Source organism: Scyliorhinus torazame, chromosome 1, assembly GCF_047496885.1.
Source record: "Scyliorhinus torazame isolate Kashiwa2021f chromosome 1, sScyTor2.1, whole genome shotgun sequence".
NCBI lineage: Eukaryota > Metazoa > Chordata > Chondrichthyes > Carcharhiniformes > Scyliorhinidae > Scyliorhinus > Scyliorhinus torazame.
Genome location: NC_092707.1, coordinates 254602018 through 254625536, shown reverse-complemented (window position 1 = coordinate 254625536; position 23519 = coordinate 254602018). Strand labels below are relative to the sequence as shown.

Genomic DNA, 23519 nt, shown 5'->3' with positions numbered 1-23519 from the left:
TAAACCCATCTGATCTTCCAGGTAGTACTTACTTCCACTGCCCTGAACCTGCGCCAATGTTATGTTGGGTCCCATCACAGGATTCAGGACCTAGACAAGGTTCTAGGCCCTTAACATATCGCCTATTGCGCTTCACCTAGTATGTGCCCGTTAGCACAATTCATTTTGACCATAAAGAAATCTCCTTAGGGTTTAGTGTGAATGAGTCTTGCCAAATTCGTAGCTTTGCATGTGTAATTCTGCTCTGTCTCGGGCACATCTGATTGTGAATCATAGTCAGAGTTGAAGCTGGTGTATACTTTGTGGGCTTTCGAATTGATTAGTTGAATCTACGTATTTTATCCTTCAATTCAATGTTTCCCATGAAGCCAGTCGCAGTTGATGAAGCTGTATCCTATTGTAGATTACTAAAGATCTCGGTTGTACATCATTTTGAGAAATTAAAAGAAGCACAGAATTCATGGCACAGTGTGTCTGGTATCTATGGGAACATTGATATTGCTGGATGAAGAAAGGACAAGGTCCGTCTAGTTTGCCTTCTGCCATCCTGGCAGTTGAATTATATAATAATGGAGCTGTTATTTATTACAATCCATTTCTAACAATTAGTTCACAACAGACCCAGATATGACAGGCTGGATTTTCATCCCAGAGATAGATAGCGGGTTTTGGATATTTCCCGGCTTGGTGCGCCGTCTTGGGAGAAAGTTCCTGCAGAGGTGGGGCTTTCATTTTTGGGCGGGCGGGGGAGGGGTGGTTGGTAGGGCAGCGGTGTGTGTGCTAACTGGAGTCAGCCCCAGTTAGGATGCTGGGTGTGAAGGTGGGAAGTTTTACAGGCCCAACCCAATACTCTGCGACATTGCCCCCATTGCAGGAAAAGCAACTAAGACAGAAAACAACCCTCTTGCCCTCATCCTGCACACTCTTTCATCCAGCCAACATAATCACCATGCCGATTTATGCCACTTCATGCCCCTCATGGTTCCTCATATCCTCCATGCCAATCTATAGCATTTCAATGCCCTCTTACCCATTCTGTACAGAACCAATGAACCCTACAGTAAAAAATGTAATGTCTGAGAAAGATTTCAAAGATCAGTCATTCATTCATAACCTTCTGACAGATAACTCCTTTTAATATAGCTCTGTAAATGTGCCAATCAACCAGCCGTTTATGGTATCAATAGCAGAAAGTTGCAAGCACATCATTATACATTCTTGACTGAAATCTCAGTCATCCATTTGTCTCTTGAAACAGCTGCTGCAAAGAGAATGCATTGCTTGATTGACAGCTTTCTCAGATCTTTTTCACAATTGCTCACAATTTGTGTAAATGAACATTCAGTTACACAAGATACAGAGGTATCAAGTACTAGCTGTTCCTGCTAGTGATACTTTAAAGGGTTGGTTGGTTGACACTTTTAAAGGGATGTAGTAAAAGGGGTTCTTTGCAAGAAGGCTAGAAATGAATTGTGGTGATGTGCATCAATATTAATACATGTAGGCTAGCTAGACACTAGAGGGAGCACAAGAGACATCACACACACACAACCAATAGATCAGTTAGATAGGACATGACCAATGGACATTCACGATACACACGGAGGTGACACGACCACAAGAGGGCATTACACCAACCCATATATAAAGGACACCACACACATGATCTGCCTCTTTCCAGTGGAGACAGTCAGTGAGGACAGACACAGGGTTGATTCAATATTACACCCACCATGTGGATTGCAGCAACTGGTTAGTCAGTCTGAGTAGCTATAGTAGGATTAGCAGTAGTGTTGAACCCGAGTAATAGAAGTGTAAATAGTTTAATAAACGTGTTGAAGTTATCTCCATGTCTGAACCCTCCTTTGTCAAGTGCACCACAAGGAAGCCGCTTATGTTACACCTACAACATAACAAATCATGGTACCAGGACTGAACTGTTTCAATCCACATAGCCATACCTCAGTGTACAGTGACAACCAGCAACACTACCCAGGCAAGATGCTCGAGATCCGGGTTCTGCAGCAGCTCCAGTGCCACGGCGATCTCCGTGAAAACTGACGGGTATTCCGGCAAATGTTTGAAATCTTCCTGGTAGCAGCCGAACTAGAAGACCTGGCTGATGCTGAAAAGACAGAGCTTCTCCTCACCATCGCCGGTGCCAGAGCAGAAGAAATCTTTTAAAAATTCAAGTTCTCCAAAGGGCAAAACAGGAGCGACTTCCAGGTTGTCCTGGACAAATTCGGCAAGTACTGAGGAAAACACACTCCAACCAGCAAGAAAAGGTAAGAGAGGCGCCAGTACTCAGCACGAGGCCGAGATCCCGGAGAAGAGAACAGTTTTGATCGGCGGCCATCTTTCTAAAGGGACTGCACTTGCGCAGTTGCGCGAGAAGCGCACAGAACGGGAAGGTCCGTTTGCGCATGCGCGAGACGCCGCGCATGCGCATTCACGAAAACGGCCATCGGTACAGGAACAGCGAATGCTTCCTACGTATGATGTCACGTGCGTCATGACGTCAGAGGCCCCGGACCACACCCATTTAAAGGGGAAAAGTCCCAAATCAAAGAAAAAATGTATTAAAGCCGTAAAGCAACCTTCCTTCACCTGGAATGACAGCACACTGCCTCAAATTGAACCAGGAAATGAAATTAACCTCCGAAGAACCCTGCAGCAAGCAGTTACCTACGCCCAAACCGATGATTCCGACCTTGAATACTTCGAAACCGACTTTTACATTTTCTCTGGACCTCGCGAGCCCAATGCCAGCTCTGACACAAAACGTGATGATGTGGCCTTGGAAGACAATGACTCAGACGAACCTTTCACCTTAGGAGACTACCCCAGTACCAAATCCGATCCGCAACTAGACGTGTTGCACATTGATGACCCCGACAACGAGCTCTTCGGATTTGAGGATGTTCAGCTCAGCAGATATAACATCCTGACTCGTGAGTGCAGGATTATGCTGCGGCCTGAAACCAAGAGACAGAGAGCGGTACAAGCCCACAGAGAGCGGCCTGCTGCCACACAGACTGTAGTCCACGCACCGCTCAGTGTCCCCGACTCTACGAAAGAAGACACGCAAGACTCCACACCGCAGTCCTTGCATGAACAAGAAGTGACTCCAGTTTCACAAGCCTCCACAGCGAGCTCGTGGACAGACTCCACAATTGCAGAAACGCAAGAGCGTAGTCCTTGCACACACAAGATGTGACTCCAGTGTCACAAGCCTCCGCAGCAAGCTCGTGGACAGCCTCCACGATAGAAGCAACGCAAGACTCCGACGCACAGTCCTTGCAGGAACAAGACCATGAGGGTCTAGCAATCTCCTCTGACCAACTAGCGGCAGATGATGCAAGTCTGCCATGCTCAAGTAAACAGCAAGAAGACTATGACAGTCAACTACGCTCCAGTGCACAGCAGGACGACCATGACGGTCTATCATGCTACAGTGAAGAACAAAGCGACGATGACAGTCCAAGCCCAAATGAAGGACAACAGCAAGACAATGACAGTCCACCCACATTGTGTGCGCCACCAGATGAAGACTCTGACAATTTACCCAACCCAAGTGAACAACAAGCAGCTACTGAGGCTCCACCCATGGTATGTGAGACGAGTGACGACAGCATCCCACTTCCCATGCAAGATGTGCAAAGTGACAGACCTCAGCTAGTGTGTTCAGAGGCACTCGACGATCACTGTGAGACCGCTGGTGACTCCGGTGACACCATGATACTTCCACCCTCATTCGCTCGAACCTCTCCACAAGTCAATGCATTCCTGCATGTTCCGACTCCAGACTTGCAGCTTCAAGAAATCTCAGCTGACTCCAGTGAACCTGCTAAGACTCCGGACGGGGAGCATCAACAAACCAACACTGACTCAGTTAAAACAGACTATCTCCAGATGGAGAGCAACCAAACACCGACTCTGATTCACGTCAGCCGGACTTTACTCCAGACAGGGAGTGCCGCAACCTCAGTAATGGCACGCTCAGGGTGACAGCAGATGCCACAACGACAGGAGATGGATCACTTAACAATTACACTGGGTCAGTAATAACAAGCAGCGGCTACAGTCCAAGAGGAATACACCAATATTCACCACAGCTATATCCACACACGTTTTCCACACCAGCAGTGCAGCCAATGACAGCTCATGCTGGACAAACCCAGTATTCAGGCATGCAGCAGCCAGCAGTCTAGGCAGCATATTCTCAAACAGGCCAGCACTACGGATTGCCCACTAATGGAATCAAGACCAAAGGAGGACTACCGCAAGCGCAATCTGCACTACAGACTGGATGCCTTAGTTACAGCCCAGGATTTGCTTCACCCCAGCCTGGCCAGACGGCATATTCCTATCAGATGCAAGGTTCTAGTTTCACACCATCACCAGGTATTTATGCGAGCAGCAATTCTGTTTCCAGTTCGACAAGCTTCAACGGTTCTCAGCAGGATCACCCTTCCTGCACTGAATGTGGCTAGAATCAGCATGTACAGTCTTATCCAACTTCAACATATGGCACATCCATGACCTCGAATGATACTGTTGATGGTACCTCTTCAACGCCAACACCTTATTAGCTACAAGATGCCATCCGACAGCACCATCACAAACATCGATAAAAGAAAGTGGCTCCAAATCAGACAGCGAAGTGATTTGACCACTTCTTGGTTCCTGTGGCACAGGGACGTTGATGGCGTTCATAACCAAGAGAGACATTTGACCATGATGATTGATGGTTTTTGGATTCACACGAATGATTTGGACTTATTGTTTAATCACTGTTCCCATGACTTGTATATACCTTACCTTATCTACCTGTTCTTTGTTCAATTTTCTTAAAGTGTACAGAAAATATGAACATATAAAAAAGGGGGGATGTGGTGATGTGCATCAATGTAAATACATGTAGGCTAGCTAGACACTAGAGGGAGCACAAGAGACATCACACACACACTCAACCAATAGATCAGTTAGATAGGACATGACCAATGGGCATTCACGATACACACGGAGGTGACACAACCACAAGAGGGCATTTCACAAACCCATATATAAAGGACACCGCACACATGATCTGCCTCTTTCCAGTGGAGACAGTCAGAGAGTAGAGACACAGGGTTGATTCAATATTACACCCACCACGTGGATTGCAGCAACTGGTTAGTCAGTCTGGGTAGCTACAGTAGGATTAGCAGTAGTGTCGAACCCGAGTAAAAGAAGTGTAAATAGTTTAATAAACGCGTTGAAGTTATCTCCACGTCTGAACCTTCCTTTGTCAAGTGCACCACAAGGAAGCCGCTCATGTTACACCTACAACATAACAAGTCATGAATGACTGGTCTTTTCAAACTTTCTCACATATGACATTTTTACTATAGGGTTCAGTGGTTCTGTACAGAGTGCATACTAGGTAAATGGGCTTTGAAGTACTATAGGTTGGCATGGAATTTACGATGGGCCACTGCAATGAGTGGAGGGGCATAGGTTGGCATGGGAGGTATGGGTAAGAACTTTTGAATTTACCCTTAAAAAGGTTCCTTCTGCAAAACTAAGGTTCAAATACCTCTGAGGGGGCTGTGCAACCCTCTGTATTGAAAAGCTGTACTGACTCCATGATAATTATGCTGGACTAGAAGATGCCTATCTCCGCACTGGAGCAAGCGAGGCAGGTTGGGAGTGCAGAGTGAAGGCTTGCAACCCTCTCCAGCCTGCACTCGTATCCCATTCTGACAAAGATCGGAGGCGCTGGCATTGAGGTCGGAAATCCCTTTAAAGGGTCTTCTTTAGGGACAACACGGTGGTGCAGTGGTTAGCACTCCTACCTCATGCCGCCGAGGACCTGGATTCAATCCTGGCCCAGGTCACTGTCCATGTGGAGTTTGCATATTCTTCCCGTATCTGCGTGGGTCTCATCCCTACAACCCAAAAAGATGTGCAGGGTAGGTGGATTGGCCACACTAATTTGCCCCTTAATTGGGAAATAAAGGTCTTCTAAGGTCTGTCCCCGACTCCATGTAAATCCGCCCCGAGGCAAGGGAACCCCCTGCCTCTGAATGGATAACTTTGGAAATCATAAAGTCCATGGTTCCTTCCAAACCATCTTACACTTACCAAATATCATCTCTCAAATTATTCATTTACTGCCCCCCAAAATACTTTATCAGCGAGTGGGTAGGTTTCCTGCGAACATTTGTTGCTGGGCACCACCTTCTGTGCAGATTCTTGACCAGTTGCAGAATTGTTTTAACATATTCCACCACCCTGTAGACATACAGAGAAGGAGGGAAGCTTGGAGATTGTGCAAATTCCCTTTAGACTATCTACCAGGCAGATCTTCCTTCAAGCTAAAGGCAACATGGAGTCACGGGCAGCACGGTAGCACAACTGGATAGCACTGTGCCTTCATAGCGCCAGGGTCCCAGGTTCGATTCCCCGCTGGGTCACTGTCTGTGCAGAGTCTGCACGTTCTCCCCGCGTGTGCGTGGGTTTCCTCCGGGTGCTCCGGTTTCCTCCCACAGTCCAAAGACGTGCAAGTTAGGTGGATTGGCCATGCTAAATTGCCCTTAGTGGCCAAAAAAGGTGAGGAGGGGTTATTGGGTTACAGGGATAGGGTGGAAGTGAGGGCTTAAGTGGGTCGGTGCAGACTCGATGGGCCGAATGGCCTCCTGCACTGTATGTTCCATGTTCTAAGATGGAGGAGTGTAATGAATACCACACTCTTATGCCAGTGTAAAGAATTCCAAAGCCTTATTCAAAGAAGAGTAAGAGGAATTTCCCCATGACCAGTGGGGGGTGAGGCATAAATAAAGAACTGTCACTAAACAACCCAATTAAGAGTCCAGGGGTTACGTCTTTACCCAGAGAGTCGTTAAAATGTGGAACTCTCGACCACATGGAACAGTTGAAGCAAATAGCAGAGATGAATTTGCTAAGTAAACACATGAGAGAGTGAAGAAAGATATGGGGATGAGATTAGATGGAGAAGGGTAATGTGAAACATAAATCCTGGCATGGAGCTGCTGGAACTATTAGTTTGTTTTTGTGCTCCATATTCTATGAAATTCTATGCAATATATTCCCTACTGCTTGTCATTTTCAATTTCTTCAAACTGTCAGTCAACAATGAAAACATGAAAACCTTGTCAGTGCCGCGTTGCTGAGGATCTATATTAGCATTGGCAGGCACCCTTGGGCAGTGCTCGTTTTCAAGAACAACAGTCTTCTTCAATATTTAAATCATTGATACACAAAATGAACTGGAATGATTGCAGAACTGAACCCTGTGGGACCACGAATAACAACTTCAAACCATTCTGAAAAGCTGCCCATAACTCCTACTCTGCTTTCCCCTTAACACCAGTTTTTAGTCCAGCTTGCTGCACTTGTCTTAATTTCCAATAGACCCCTGTGCAGTTCCTCGTCAGTGACTTCTTGAAAGTCTAAGTACACGACAACCACTTCATTCCCCTCCTCACAATCCAGTGTACCTCTCACCTCTTCAAACAAGGTTTCTCAAGCAAGATCTTCGTTTCTGAAATCCGAGTGGTTGGAACTAAATTACCCCCCCAACAAGATTTGTTTAGTAATTTCATCTTTAAGATACCAAAATTATCCGTTCGGCAGATGTTGAACTCAACTGGCCCATTTCTTCAGTCTAAGTTGTGTACATAGACGATTACAGATGAGTAGCACTTGGAATGATGTCCAGTATCTCAAAGCCCAGTAGCAGCACACCACGTCTAATACCCAGGGGTTTAAGATTGTTATGGGCCAGGGTTTAGAGAACCCCAAAGTGTATCATGGAGTTCACCTGACCCACAACTTTTAATAGATTGTGGTATGGGGAGCACACAGCCCACTCTACAGGTGTGGTACAGCAGAAAGGGAAAAGTATTTTGTAAAGGAAAACAATGTTTATTCTATGAACTCATGTTAACCTTTTTAAAACATACAGTGAACATCTTAGCAACCATCACTTCAAACACAACCCCCAAAGAATACAACACTAAGTAATCCTTAATAACTTCCCAAACAACATCCAGAAGACAAAAGAAACACCTTTTAACAGAAGCAGATTAGGTTTACATTCACTACTGAGATCAATCATAATTCTGAATTCACCAAATGATCAAGAGATAGTCTTTTCATGGCAGAGAGATCAACAGTACACCTGCTCTGTCTGGCTTCAGCTCCAACACTGAAAACGAAACTAAAACACACCCTGCAGCAAACAGCCTAAAACAAAAGTAAAAAGCTGACAGACAGCCCAGCTCCACCCACTCTCTGACATCGCTGCAGTAGTAAACACCCATTTCTTAAAGGTACTCTCACATGACAAGATTAGGTCCAGAAAGAAATTAGGGAGAGACACAACTCATTCAGAAGCAGGATGATACACTTTTAGCGTTCCCTGGAATTTAAAAGATGGGGGAGGGTGATTTGCTCAAAGGTTTCAAGATATTAAGGGGAACTGTTAAGGTTGATGGAGAGAAATGATTTCTGCTGATGGGGGAAATCTTGTACTGTGGGGCATAGTCAAAAAAATCAGAACGTGCAGGGCAGCACGGTAGCACAGTGGTCAGCACAGTGGCTTCACAGCTCCAGGGTCACAGGTTTGATTCCCCGCTGGGTCACTGCCTGTGCAGAGTTTGCACGTTCTCCCTGTGTCTGCGTGCGTTTCCTCCGAGTGCTCCGGTTTCCTCCCACAGTCCAAAGATTTGTGGGTTAGGTGGATTGGCCATGCTAAATTGCCCTTTGTTTCCCAAAAAAAGGTATGGTGGGGTTACTGGATTACGGGCATAGGGTGGAGGTGTGGGCTTCGTGCTCTTTCCAAGAGTCGGTGCAGACTTGATGGGCCAAATGGCCTCCTTCTGCACTGTAAATTCTATGATTTCGAGAGTTAACAATAATACCAAAGCAAAATACTGCAGAAAACCTGAAATAAACACAGAAATGCTGTAAATACTCAGCAGGCCAGCAGTGTCTGTGGTGAGGAACATAACTTAACATTGCTGAGTATTTCCAGAATTTTCTGCTTTTATTTCAAGAGTGAAGTTTGGGAATACCTTTACACACAAAGAATGGTAAGAACTTGAAACTCTGTTTCACAAAAAGCCAGTGATTAAGTTTAAATCTTAGATTGATCGATCTTTATCAATCAAAAGGTTTTAAGAACTATACAGGATAAAGGTGGGTTATACATAGTTATGTCATGGATCAGTCATGATCACATTAAAGGCTGGAACATGCGCATGGGTTTAAATGGCCTATAATCTCATTCATATGTTCCCACCTCAAATAAATACCCCCAAATTACAGGTGAGTAGCAATTAGACTGAAGTCCAGTATCTCAAATGCCAGTAATAGAACACTGTGTCTAATACCCAGGGGTTTAAGATTAAGCCCAGAAAGAGATGCGGGAGAGACACAACTCATGACATCCACAAACAGAATGGTACATCTGTGATGAATGTAAAATTTTAGGTATATTGGATTATAAATATTTGGTGAAGTAAGGGTTAAAGGTCTGGGTTGTGTGTGTGTGACTGCTGCAGTCATGTCTCAAAAAGAATCTTGGTTTGAAAGACAACAAAGCTTTTAGCAGTCTGAGGTGCAATTAACCATCATAAAAAGCTTGGGTTAATGCAATTTTGTTTTGATTAAGAAGATTCCCTGGGAGTTAATTAGTTTTCAGCTTGGTGAGAGTATGTCGTTGCTGGGTGGAGCTAAGGCATCAGGGTTTTTCAGAAAACATTTTCAGTTTCAGTCCTGATTCTGGCTGAATCGGAGACCTAGTAAGTTGTTCTCACTGTAGATTAGTTAAAAGAGATTAATTGTATTTCAAGCAGTGCAGACTTGTCTGAAGATAAGGAGGAGCTGAAACAAGCCAGTTGAAAACAGCCTTTGAAGACATCCAGCTAGAGTTTCTGAAGGGGGTCGGAACGGAGTCAGATCTGTTCTGCAAAGCTGTGTCAAGAGATCTCTTTCTCAAAGAGTAACTCTGTAAAGCAAGTATTCTTCTGTGCCGTTGGTATTTAGGGTGGATGGAGAGCGGAGGTGGTCTATTTTCTTAAGTGGGAATAAAGATAGCAATTAAGGGGATTGCATTTACTGTGTTGAGTAATACTGTTTTAGGGGCAATTGTAAGTTATTTTTGGGAGTGATTTTCAAGATTTTAACATTGTGTTAGGAATAGAGTTTATTTTAATACACCATGTTCCTACTTCTTTGTGCAATCATTCCTGGAGCGAAGTATCCTTTCCTCACAGTCTTACAAAAGTACAATAAAATATTGGGGTTTCGGTCCAGTATCCTAGTCACTACTGGAGTCTGGTCTGAGATTGTGATACACCTTTAGTTTTCCTTGGAATTTGGAAGATGGCACACCCTCACATAACTGGCCCAAATAAAACGTAAGAAATCAACATCCCCAAATGATTAATCCCAAAATATTCACCCCCAAATTATACGTTTCAAATAAGCAACACCAAATAATAGATAGGAAGCTTTTTATTGAGTCAATATCTTACCTTGCTGGAGAATCTCCATTCTCATCGAACCATACTTCCTCGCCAGAGACCCCAATGAATGAAGTCTTTATTATAAACTGTAGTAATTTGTTGCCATCAACCGGCTTCATTGCTTCACAGAGTCCCAAGTGACCTGGACAGAGAGCTTTGTGCATGTCATGCAACCCATGTGCCATGGCATAAATGGCGTTGATGATGAAACCCATCTTGCTGTCTTGCACATAATTTTCTGCTAAACTTTCATTCCCTGAAGAAGAGAAACAGGGTTTCATCAGTGACTCATGCTGCAATTTTTACTCAATGATCTTGCTATTTTAATCGACACATCTGTAAGAATGAAAGGGAGGACAAGGTAAATTAGAAAGGAATGATTTGGGGATGCCCGGCCTGTCATTGGCAATTGCACAGATGGATTCCATCTGGTTCTGGTATTCTTTTGTGGGTAAAGTGACAAATGGTAATTACTCCTTCACAATGCATTATTCCACCTTTCATCACAAACTAATAGATTCTATTAGTGTTAACGTACTTCAGTCTATAGAGACAGACAAAGTCAACTGGGGCATTGAGATGGAAAGAGAAGAGGGTGAATACACAATTGGGAAAGATGTTGCACAAAATAGCACGCGCAATATGTCTGATCTACATCATACTAGGAGCGAGAGCTAACTTCCTGTATTAACCCCAGGCAGGTTCTATTGGATATAAAGAATGATGACAAATGCTTCGGACATTATTCTGTTACAAGCTCAGTTAATGCTATAACTGGACGGGAAAGTTCCAGAATGGAAGCTTGGCTCAAAAGATCGTAACTTTTACTTTTATATATAAAACGTGGAGGAAGAGTGTCTCAGGGCTGCTAATTAGTTTTAACAAGAAAAATATGTTTATTAAACATGAGCAAATTGGATTATAATACAATACTCATTTACTCCCCCCCCCCCCCCAACTTAACAACTAAACACAGAAGTGAAACCTTGATGGAAACAGCGGTTGTTTTTTCCATCAAGGTTTCACTTTCAGGTTTCCTTTGTCTTAAAGGCATTTACACAAACTCCAAGGTGCAGCCACCAACTTCCACAAATATTTCAAATAATGTCTCCCTAGCTGTAGTTATTTCTCACAAAACTTACCTGTAGATATCCTTTTGGCCTCTCACGATCCAATGTCTTTTCAACTCTCCCTGACTTTACTGAACAGTAATCTGTTCTGGTTCAGTCTGTTCTGGTTTCCAGTTTCCTCTATTGTGTTAACTCCAGATCTCCTCTTCATTCCGTTAGTTTCCTTAACTAGCTGGATTCTAGGTTTCTGGCATCTGTTTTCTCAACCATTACATCATAGTATGGTTTTTCTACTAGCAAGGCTGAGAGAGGTTCCCTCTTTAGCCTGTTAAAACCAACTGCCTCTAGCAGAGCTGTGAGAGCTGCCTCTTCTCTCACTGCCTGCCTCCCACTGCAATCAAATTAGCTAACTAAACTTTCAAATGTTCTCGACCTTACAAGGCTCCAATTGCTAAGCAACACAGCAGCACGGTAGCATAGTGCTTAGCACAATTGCTTCACAGCTCCAGGGTCCCAGGTTCGATTCCCGGCTTGGCTCGCTGTCTGTGCGGAGTCTGCACGTTCTCCCCGTGTCTGTGTGGGTTTCCTCCGGATGCTCCGGTTTCCTCCCACAGTCCAAAGAAGTGCTGGCTAGGTGGATTGGCCATGATAAATTGCCCTTAGTGTCCAAAATTGCCCTTAGTTTTGGGTGGGGTTGCTGGGTTATGGGGATGGGGTGGGGGTGTGGGCTTGGGTGGGGTGCTCTTTCAGGGAGCCAGTGCAGACTCGATGGGCCGAATGGCCTCCTTCTGCACTGTAAATTCTATGATTCTATGAACACCCGCATACCTCTGCTGACATATTTATTCCTCATGCCATAGCCCTCTCTCAGCACAATAGAGACACAGTTGGAAATTAACCAACCCTCACACATACAAACACCATTGTCCAGCATCTAACTATAGGTTTCACTCTTCCAGGCACAGAAACATTTTGTTTATCAGGAGACATACATGTGGAGGCCAGTGTGGTCACAGTATCCAGTGAACACAATGAAGAGTTTCATTGTCCTGGCTCACTGGGCGTTCTGTTGTCCAACTACGTATTAGGCAGGAATGGTATACTGTTTAACACAGGGGAGGTCAGGGACCACTGATGGGAGTTTCCAGGTGAATATCTATTGCAAACCTGAAACTTCTCACCAGCCGGTTTAACCACACCCCCTCTGTTTAGGCATAACTGCTGTTTTTGTTCTGTTGTAACTCCTTCACTAGGATCCATAAATACAAGATGGTTACTAATAAACCTCAAAGAATTCATGAGAACCTGCTATACCCAAAGAGAGAAACGTGGAACTTATAGGGTGATTGAGGCAAATAGAATAGATACTTTTAAGGCCAATACACGAGCGAGAAGCGAATAGAAGGAAGAGCCAATAGGGCTGGATAAAATAGGGTGGGAGGAAGCTTGCATGGAGCATAAACACTTACATAGACTGGATAGGTTGAAAGACCCATGTCCCTGCTTTAAATATTATGAAATTCTATATAATTCATTCAGGTTCTCTCAGATTACTAAAATCTTAAATTGGCTTTTGTAGAAATAAATGTCAAATAGTTTGATAATTTGGAGGCTGAAACCGAGATAGAACAGTCAGAGAAATAAGGAGAGGATGATAATAGAAGATAAATTACATGCGCAGCTGTTCCAGTTGCTGGCTTTGTGATTCATTACAACGTACTTTCTGACTGACTGCAATGTTCCCTGACTCTAGGAGCTGGCTTTCTGCACAGACATGTCTGCCTCACTGTGTTTCTCTTGGCTTGAAATTCACCTTGGTCAATTTTAGAAAAGCAGGAAATCTGGGGCAAATGGTCAATTTCAGCTGTGCAGGATTACACACTGAGAAACTGCACTGTAGACCCATATTTTCTATTTCAGCGATTTTGCAGTGCCGGTTCACATCTCTGTGCTGTTAACCAATGTCACAGTGAAATTCAGAGGCTAAATCTTCCATTCATGTCAGAGCAGGAGATGATCATTCAGCCCCTCAGCCTATTCTGCCATTCAATTAAATCCTGACGGACCTGTATTTCAACTCCATTTACCTGCCTCGACTCTGTAACACTTAGGGCTCGATTCAACTAATTGGGAATAAAATCCCATAGCGAGCGCAAGTAGCCACGAGTTTTCTGGCGCTCGCAGCACTGATAAACACATGGCTATACAATGCGTCGCATGTTGTATAAGGGACCTCAGTGAGGAACACAGAGACGAGGCTGCATATAGACCCGTTTTGTACACTGGGGAGCTCCGCCCTCCGGAACGCCTCAGTGTAGTGAGAGATCAGGGCACCATTTTTAAATGGAATACCAATCTCCAAGGCCCCTGAAGTGACCCCAACCCCACAACCCCAACACCCCCAGCCCGAATGCACTATGGTAGAGTCCCAGGTCCCTCCCCTTGTAACACCCATGCAGGGCACCCCCGGCCCATTCGTGCGCAAAAACCCCAACCTGGCACCTGGGCACCTTGTGCCAGAACACTATACCCTTCCCAAAGAGCATCCAGCTGGGAGCATCCGATCCCCTGGGAGACCTCCACGAGTGCCGTTTTGTCTGATACCCATTTGTGGGATGAGTGCTGAACAGCGCTCGCCTGAGGTGTAGGGGATGAAGCCCAAAGCCTCAGATACCTTGGGAATCTGCACATTTGAGTGAGGCTAGCTCTCTTGCTCTAATGTGCAGATTTGCCAAAAAGTGATCCCGCTCATAATGGACAGGATTTACATCGCAACATTGCGAGCTGGGTAGATCCCGGGAGAGGGTGTCTCCCAGCTTTTATTGGCCACGCTGCGCCATGGTGAGCTGCTTTTCAGGTGCAATGTGACCATTGGATCGCACCCTTAATACCCTTTATTCAACCAAAGCCTATCAAACGCAATCTTGAAAATTTGAATTAACACGTCAGCTGTTCTAACCCTTGAGGAGATCACTACATAAGGGGCGGAATTCTCCGACCCCCCGCCGGGTCGGAGAATCCCCGGGGGGGGCATGAAAAATTGCCCTTAGGTTAGATGGGGTTGCGGGGATAGGGTGGAGATGTGGGGTTAAGTAGGGTGCTCTTTCCTAGAGCCGGTGCAGACTCGATGGGCCAAATGGCCTCCTTCTGCACTGTAAATTCTATGATTCTATGATTACCCCCGGCATTTGGAGAGTAAGTTGCAGAGGAGGCAGATTGTGATTTCAGTCAAAGTGTAATGCCAACCTGATGCCCATGCTGCCATTTCTGATCTTGCTGCTCCAACTGATGTCCTCCTTCAAATATGACCTGCTGAATATGTGTGCAGCAGCAGAGGAATCGCCTCACCAGGGCTGTTTAAAAAGGGAGCATCGCCAGCCTTGCAGATTCTACTGGCTCTGTGAGCTTGTCGAAATGTTTGGTGGTTTACAGAGTTGGTGAAATTGGCAGTGAGTGGTGTTGCAGGCGGAGAAGTCAGTGGCTGTGACCACAAAGACTATGGATATCCATGTGATCCCAGCACTCCATTCCATTTCCCCTTGGGCTGTGGAATGAGAGGGAGATTGAGCAGAATCAGCATAGAAGGAGACAAGCTGCTGGCAGTGGGCTGCCGGGTGTGAAGGTCTCTCAGTAGGAGGCCTTAGCCACCCAGGTCTTCCTAGGACATTTTTCTGAACTCAAACTAAGCCAGAAGGTAGCAGTGTCATTGGCAGTCTCTGCAAAGGCCACCGTGGCTCAGAATATTTTTGTATTGGGATTCTTCCAGGCTGGACCAGGTGGCATCGATTACATCTCCCAGTTCGTCATCCACAGATCAATGGGCCGCTGTGAGACCTGGCAAGCCCCTTTTGAATACTGGCGTCCCCAGCCATGATAGTTTTAACCCGCATGGCAGCAAGCTGGGCTTGCATTATAACAAGTTATCACAATGCTACAGTCTTCCATTGCACTTCAGTGACTCCTGCTGATTCTGAAAAGAAACTGGGATGCCACTGATCATCAGACACTGCCTCGTGGCTGGATCCACAGCTGCTGTCATGAAGTTCGCCACCATGTTCCAAGTTCTGTGCCAGATTGGTGCTGGGCTCCATGACATTGATAACACTCTTTCTAGCAGGCCTGCTAATACACCAAGCATTTAATCATGCATGCCAGCAGCCTTTTTCTGCACCCCACCACATCGAAGTCTGCATCTAAGTCCGCTGCAGCATAAATTGTAAGAGACCTTGCCCTCTAGGGAGTTGGCACCCATGCTATCCTCTCTTCCCTTACCTGACTGCAGGCTCCAAGTAAGTCTCCCCATACAGATCCCACGTCTATGCTACCCTCATGCAGTGTTAGTCTCTGAGCTGGTGGTTGCGAATGTGAGAGTGAATGGCAAGAGTTTATCGTCATTAGTGTGCTACTCCTCTGCATTTCATGCTTCTGTACAAGTGGTTTGACCAGATGCCAGATCTTGCGTACTTTAAAGATGCAAGGTTCCAGTCGTTAGGCACGGGTTGGGTACAGAGGAGATGCATGCTTATACCATCAGCAGCTTGTAAATCAGAAGAGATTGTGGGATGAAGTGGAAGCGTCCCCGAACAGGCGCCAGAATGTGGCGACTAGGGGCTTTTCACAGTAACTTCACTGAAGCCTACTTGTGACAATAGGCGATTATTATTATTATTATTAAGCGTAGGAACGTACATTCATCTTCTATGGGTCGAACCCTGTTATCGGTCACTGCCTAATTCATTTAAAAAAAAATTTTAGAGTACCCAATTATCTTTTTCAATTAAGGACCAATTTAGCGTGGCCAATCCACCTAACCTGCACATCTTTGGGTTGTGGGGGCGAAACCCATGCAGACATGGGAGAATGTGCAAACTTCACACGGACAGTGACACAGTGCCGGGATTCGTACCCGGATCCTCAGCGCTGCAGTCCCAGTGCTAACCACTGCACCACATGCCGCCCCTGCCTAATTCATGAAGCTCAGCGCGCCAGCTCCACTGGGGTCAGGACACACCCACTCCTGTCTCTCGCTGGTTAAAGTTTAGCAATTGTGTTTTTGTACCGCTTTGCTTTGCTGGAGTGTGTGGTGTGCGTCTAAGCTAAATAGCTAGCAGTGAGATATATGCACGAGTCTTGTAGCAATGCTAAGCTTGTAAGGTGAGATGAGTGTTGGAATGTGAGTTATTAATGGTACTTGATGGAGAATGCTGGCAGATGTGTGAAGAATGGAGTAGTGAATGGAGCGGTGTATCAACAGTTGTTTGGGAAGGATATGTCATTTGAAAATACATTTGACCTTAACCATGCAGATGAGGTCATGAAATACTTCTTGCACTACATCCAGGTCCTCGAGGCTAGACTTCTTGCATTCGCAGCAGTATCTATTTTCCTCCACTGCTTTCTCAATGATTGTCTAGACAGCCTCCTGGTCCTCTGTGTGTAGAGAACCTCTCTCCTGATCACCTCATGCAACAAGACCTCTAATGTTGCATTTGAGAAGCTTACGGTACGTTTTCTGCTCTCTTGCATTGTTTTTTCTGGTCTGAGATACTTCTGCAGCCACTGTGAGCACCAATCACAGCCAGACTGCCCCTTTATGAGGCGCAGGCTGGTTTTACATGGCGTTCGCCTCACACAAGTTTAGGTTAATTGCCGAGCCATGCAGCCATTCAGCAATGTATTAAATGTTGGACGATACATTACTGTGATTATAATTAGCAGGCAGTGAGAGTACATGTCCTACTTGCATTGGGCCAGGTGTGAGTTACTTGTGCATTGTGACCCACAGGCCTGTTTCCAGGCCTTCTCCAATTTTTCTGCCATGTCTGTTCTCAACTTGCGGCCTGTGGTAGTGATTGACTTAGCTTCAGCTTCACCTTGGGAGTTCAGATTGGCAAAATGATATTCCGCGAAGCCTTTGACAAAGTTCCGAATGAACAGCTCCTGTCCAAACTTCACTACTCTGGAACTGGGGGGACAAACAGAAAACAAAGAATGGTGTGTGATGGGGAATCATCCTCTCAAGAGATGTCCCAGGGAACTTTGTTGGGATCTTTACTCTTACTGGCATACATAAACGATATTCCCAACAAGTTAAAAAAAAATAGGGTACAGGGTCAAGACCATTTACATAACAGGGAAAACTCAACGTCATATTAATTCACTGCAAGGTGGCCTTCGGGATCAGTGCCAATGGGAGATGACATTCAATGCCAAAAAATGCTATGCTGGGTGCATTATCAACAAATTGGATTCACCAACAGGTAGCTTTAAGTTCTGGCATCAACCATAGCCAGGAGTTTATCTTAAAAACAATTTTCAGTGAGGTTTACACCTTCAGCAGGTAACATCCAAAGCTAACCAGGTGCTTGGATTTCTGAGGAGGAATCTTTGGCATTGTAACAAAAATATAAAGAGTTATAGATTAACAAACACTTGCTCGTCCAATCTTGGAGTGTGTAGGTTGTATGTGGGATCCTTATGCTGTGAGGGATATAACTAAGATTGGCATGGTCCAAAGAAGAGGTGCTGCATGATTCTGCATATATCAGTATGGGAAATACACCAGTGTCACATCTGGATCAAAGATTTGGAATGGGAATCACTGCAGCAAAGAAGGGAGAAAAGTACACTGATCATACGCTATAAAATATGGAATAAACCAGTGGGAATTGACAGAAACAAGAACATGGTGCCCTCAGGCAGTGACAAGACACGAGATAGCCAAATACACAAACTACAAAGACCATGGGCGGGATTCTGCCGTAATCGGCGGGGCGGGCACCTCTGGCGGGACGGAGTGGCGTGAACCACTCCGGCGTCGGGCCGCCTCAAAGGTGCAGAATCTACCGCACCTTCAGGGGCTAGGCCCGCCCCAGAGTTGCTTGCGGGGAAGGAGCTTGGCGCCACGCCAACCGGCGCCGAAGGGCCTCCGCCGGCCGACGTGAGTTGGCGCATGCGCGGGAGCGCCAGCGTCTGCTGGCGTCATCCCGGCGCATGCGCGGGAGGGTTCGTCTCCGCACCGGCCATCGCAGAGGACAACAGCGGCCGATGCGGAGGAATAGAGTACCCCCATGGCACAGGCCCGCCCGCGGATCGGTGGGCCCTGATCGTGGGCCAGGCCACCGTGGGGGCACCTCCTGGGGCCAGATCCCCCCGCGCCCACCCGAGAACCCCGGAGGCTGCCTGCGCCGCCAGGTCCCGCCAGTAAGGACCTACTCCAATTTGTGCCGGCGGAACTGGCAAAAAACGGGTGGGACTTCGGCCCATCGCGGGCCGGAGAATCCGGGCGGCCCCGCGGCCCATTGTGTCGGGCAGGTCCCCGCCATTCTCTGAGGTGGGCGCCGTGATTCATGCCGGGGCGATTTTTGGGGGGCCGGAGAATTCGGAGGACGGCGGGGGCGGGATTCACGCCAATCACCGGCGAGTCTCCGACCCGGCGGGGTTCGGAGAATCCCGCCCCATTTGTTTCCAAGACAATTTATCAATAATCCTTCTTTCCAATCCCACAATGGAACAAGCTGCCGCCGAAAATAGTCACCGAACCATCACTGGAAATCTTTTTGATCCTACCACCTGGTGCAGCAGACGGAATACGAATCCTGTGTCGAGGTGGTAGTGATTGACAGCAGTTTAAGATACTGTACACTTAAAGATACACATATCCATTATATCACAACTGCCCCCCCTTTTTATTTCCTAAACTAAAGGCTTACCTTGAAAGAGTCAAACTATTTTCACGACAGCAAAAATAAAATAATATTGCAGATCTTTGATCATAAGCTCCATGGTGCCCAGAGCATAAAATATCTGGGGTGACCAGGGAGAGTTGTTGTAGCAACACTTGAGTGTAACAGATCCCAGGGATGGAACTTTCAAGTCATTTTACGCAGTGACTTCGGCATTGGTTGGCTGAATCACTATTTGCCATTCCTGAATAAAACCTGATACTAAGCAATATATTTACAAGCCTCTGAAACGTATCAACGGTTTGCTTATCTGTCCAGACTTAATTACAGTGATCGCTGCCGGAGGTTGCTGTACCTTTTCAGAATGCTGGTTCGGGGCGTTTTGTTTTTATTTTTAAAAAACGAACCCGGGTTCTTGGCGCCGTGAGGCAGCAGTGCTAACCACTGCGCCACGTGCCACCCCTCCCCGTGTTTTGTTTTTATTGCATCTTCGACTGTTCTGTTTGCAATAGGGTTACTGTGTTTCTGGCTGTGGTATCATTCTGATTTTGCATCTGTTTCATCATGCCATTTGGTGTTTGCACTTGATATGATCTTGCTTCTGGGCTTCTGCTGATGAATTCTGCTGGATACCATGTACGTCAGTTGGGTGTTGTACTGTCAAATGCTCATGTTGGGTAATTCATTCTCCGCATGCTAGTCATAAGCATCTTTCATCTTCCCCTGTTTTTCGAATAATGCATCACATATCTCTTGGGAGTATCAACAAATGATGACTGGAGGCGATTTGTCTTCACTTGTCTGCTGAATAGTAATTGGCCCCGCAGTGTGACGGAGAGCACGCGTTCGGAATGGGGATACATATTTGCTTTAAATTGTGCTGTGTAGCCGGTCGGCTGATGACCTGTGATCAGTGCTCTTCTCCCAGTGTTAAGCACAGGGAGCAATGGCACTTCTTGTGGTCTGTGATCTTGGTTATTGTATTGAGGATACCATGGGTGATGACCAAGGACTGGTCCTTGCACATCAGTAGGTCTGCAATCACTAGCACCGTAGGTCTGCGATCACTAGCACCGTGATACCCAGAACATAAAATATCTGGGGTGACGAGGGTGAGTTGTTGTCGTGACACTTGAGTGTAATGGATCCCAGAGGTGGAACTTCCAAGCCATTGTATGTACTGAGTTTGGCATGACGTTTGCCATTTCTATGGGCATTGACATTTCATATTACAAAGTGGAAGGACGCTTGCACCTGCAACACTACATAGATTATGCTGACCCTTCACATGTGCGTATATAATCTGGATGGTGGCAAAGTCTTCTGTGGTTACAATTATGCCAGTACATTCTCTGATGTTCACCAGCCTGAATGTTGGCTCACTTAATTTCTCGATAGTCGGGTAATCCTCATCATCTGACTCTTTAGATTGGCTGACATTTTGTGGATCTTGTATCGGCATTGTTTGGAAATGAATCTGGGGAGATAGTTATGGGGAACAAGAAAATGGCAGAGGAGTTAAAGAGATATTTTGCATCCGTCCTCATGGTGGAAGATACTTCGAACTTTCCATTAAGACTAAAGAATAGGGGAGAGATTAAATACCGTCACCATAACGAGAGAAGTAGTATTCGGCAATCTAATGGGACTAAGGGCAGATAAGTCCCCTGGCCCTGGTGGCTTGCATCCTAGGATCCTAAAAGAATTAGCTACAGAGATAATAAATGCATTGGCTGTAAGTTCCCAAAAATCCTTGGATTCTGGAGAAGTAATGAAAGATTGGAGAACGGCCAATGTGACACCCCTATTCAAAAATGAAGGGAGGCAAAAAGTGGGTAATGGTTGGCCAATTAGCCTAACATCTATTGTTGGAAAAACTTTGGAATCAATTATTAAGGAAGTGTTATGGGTCAGGGTTTAGAGAATCCCAAAGTGTATTATGGAGTTCACCTGACCCACAACTTTTAATAGATTGTGGTATGGGGAGCACACGGCTCACTCTACAGGAATGGTACAGCAGAAATGGACCAGTATTTTTTTAAACAAAACAATGTTTATTCTATGAACTTAAGTTAACCTTTTTAACATAAACAGTGAATGTCTTCGCAACCATTAATTCAAAGATAACCCTCAAAGAATACAACACTAAGTAATCCTTTAAGCTGTCATTTTAACAGAAGAACCATAAGAACTAGGAGCAGGAGTAGGCCATCTGGCCCCTCGAGCCTGCCCCACCATTCAATGAGATCATTGCTGATCTTTTGTGGACTCAGCTCCACTTTCCGGCCCGAACACCATAACCCTTAATCCCTTTATTCTTCAAAAAACGATCTATCTTTATCTTAAAAACATTTAATGAAGGAGCCTCAACTGCTTCACTGGGCAAGGAATTCCATAGATTCACAACCCTTTGGGTGAAGACGTTCCTCCTAAACTCAGTCCTAAATCTACTTCCCCTTATTTTGAGGCTATGCCCCCTAGTTCTGCTTTCACCCGCCAGTGGAAACAACCTGCCCGCATCTATCCTATCTATTCCCTTCATAATTTTATATGTTTCTATAAGATCCCGCCTCATCCTTCTAAATTCCAATGAGTACAGTCCCAGTCTACTCAACCTCTCCTCGTAATCCAACCCCTTCAGCTCTGGGATTAACCTAGTGAATCTCCTCTGCCCACCCTCCAGTGCCAGTACGTCCTTTCTCAAGTAAGGAGACCAAAACTGAACACAATACTCCAGGTGTGGCCTCACTAACACCTTATACAATTGCAGCATAACCTCCCTAGCCTTAAACTCCATCCCTCTAGCAGTGAAGGACAAAATTCCATTTGCCTTCTTAATCACCTGTTGCGCCTGTAAACCAACTTTTTGCGACTCATGCACTAGCACACCCAGGTCTCTCTATACAGCAGCATGTTTTAATATTTTATCATTTAAATAATAATCCCTTTTGCTGTTATTCCTACCAAAATGGATAACCTCACATTTGTCAACATTGTATTCCATCTGCCAGACCCTAGCCCATTCACTTAGCCTATCCAAATCCCTCTGCAGACTTCCAGTATCCTCTGCACTTTTTGCTTTACCACTCATCTTAGTGTCGTCTGCAAACTTGGCACATTGCCCTTGGTCCCCAACTCCAAATCATCTATGTAAATTGTGAACAGTTGTGGGCCCAACACTGATCCCTGAGGGACACCACTAGCTACTGATTGCCAACCAGAGAAACACCCATTAATCCCCACTCTTTGCTTTCTATTAATTAACCAATCCTCTATCCATGCTACTACTTTCCCCTTAATGCCATGCATCTTTATCTTACGAAGCAATCTTTTGTGTGGCACCTTGTCAAAGGCTTTCTGGAAATCCAGATATACCACATCCATTGGCTCCCCGTTATCTACCGCACTGGTAATGTCCTCAAAATATTCCACTAAATTAGTTAGGCACGACCTGCCCTTTATGAACCCATGCTGCGTCTGCCCAATGGGACAATTTCCATCCAGATGCCTCGCTATTTCTTCCTTGATGATAGATTCCAGCATCTTCCCTATTACCAACGTTAAGCTCACTGGCCTATAATTACCCGCATTCTGCCTACCTCCTTTTTTAAACAGTGGTGTCACGTTTGCTAATTTCCAATCCGCCGGGACCACCCCAGAGTCTAGTGAATTTTGGTAAATTATCACTAGTGCATTTGCAATTTCCCTAGCCATCTCTTTTAGCAGTCTGGGATGCATTCCATCAGGGCCAGGAGACTTGTCTACCTTTCGCCCCATTAGCTTGCCCATCACTACCTCCTTGGTGATAACAATCCTCTCAAGGTCCTCACCTGTCATACCCTCATTTCCATCAGTCAGTGGCATGTTATTTGTATCTTCCACTGTGAAGACCGACCCAAAAAACCTGTTCAGTTCCTCAGCCATTTCCTCATCTCCTATTATTAAATCTCCCTTCTCATCCTCTAAAGGACCAATATTTACCTCAGCCACTCTTTTTTGTTTTACATATTTGTAGAAACTTTTACTATCTGTTTTTATATTCTGAGCAAGTTTACTCTCATAATCTATCTTACTCTTCTTTATAGCTTTTTTAGTAGTTTTCTGTTGCCCCCTAAAGATTTCCCAGTCCTCTAGTCTCCCACTAATCTTTGCTACTTTGTATGCTTTTTCCTTCAATTTGATACTCTCCCTTATTTCCTTAGATATCCACAGTCGATATTCCCTCTTTC

The 23519-nt window shown here is 45.5% G+C and overlaps 1 protein-coding gene across 2 annotated transcripts in view; it reads right to left on the bottom strand.

Annotated features, from left to right (window-relative positions):
* Nucleotides 1–23519, bottom strand: part of LOC140420708 (metabotropic glutamate receptor 1-like) — a 912336-nt gene that overhangs the window by 69924 nt on the left and 818893 nt on the right. For both annotated transcript variants that reach the window (XM_072504710.1, XM_072504706.1), the window contains exon 5: nucleotides 10545–10791. In XM_072504710.1, the coding sequence (XP_072360811.1) occupies nucleotides 10545–10791 (247 nt within the window). The remainder of the gene's footprint in view (nucleotides 1–10544; nucleotides 10792–23519) is intronic.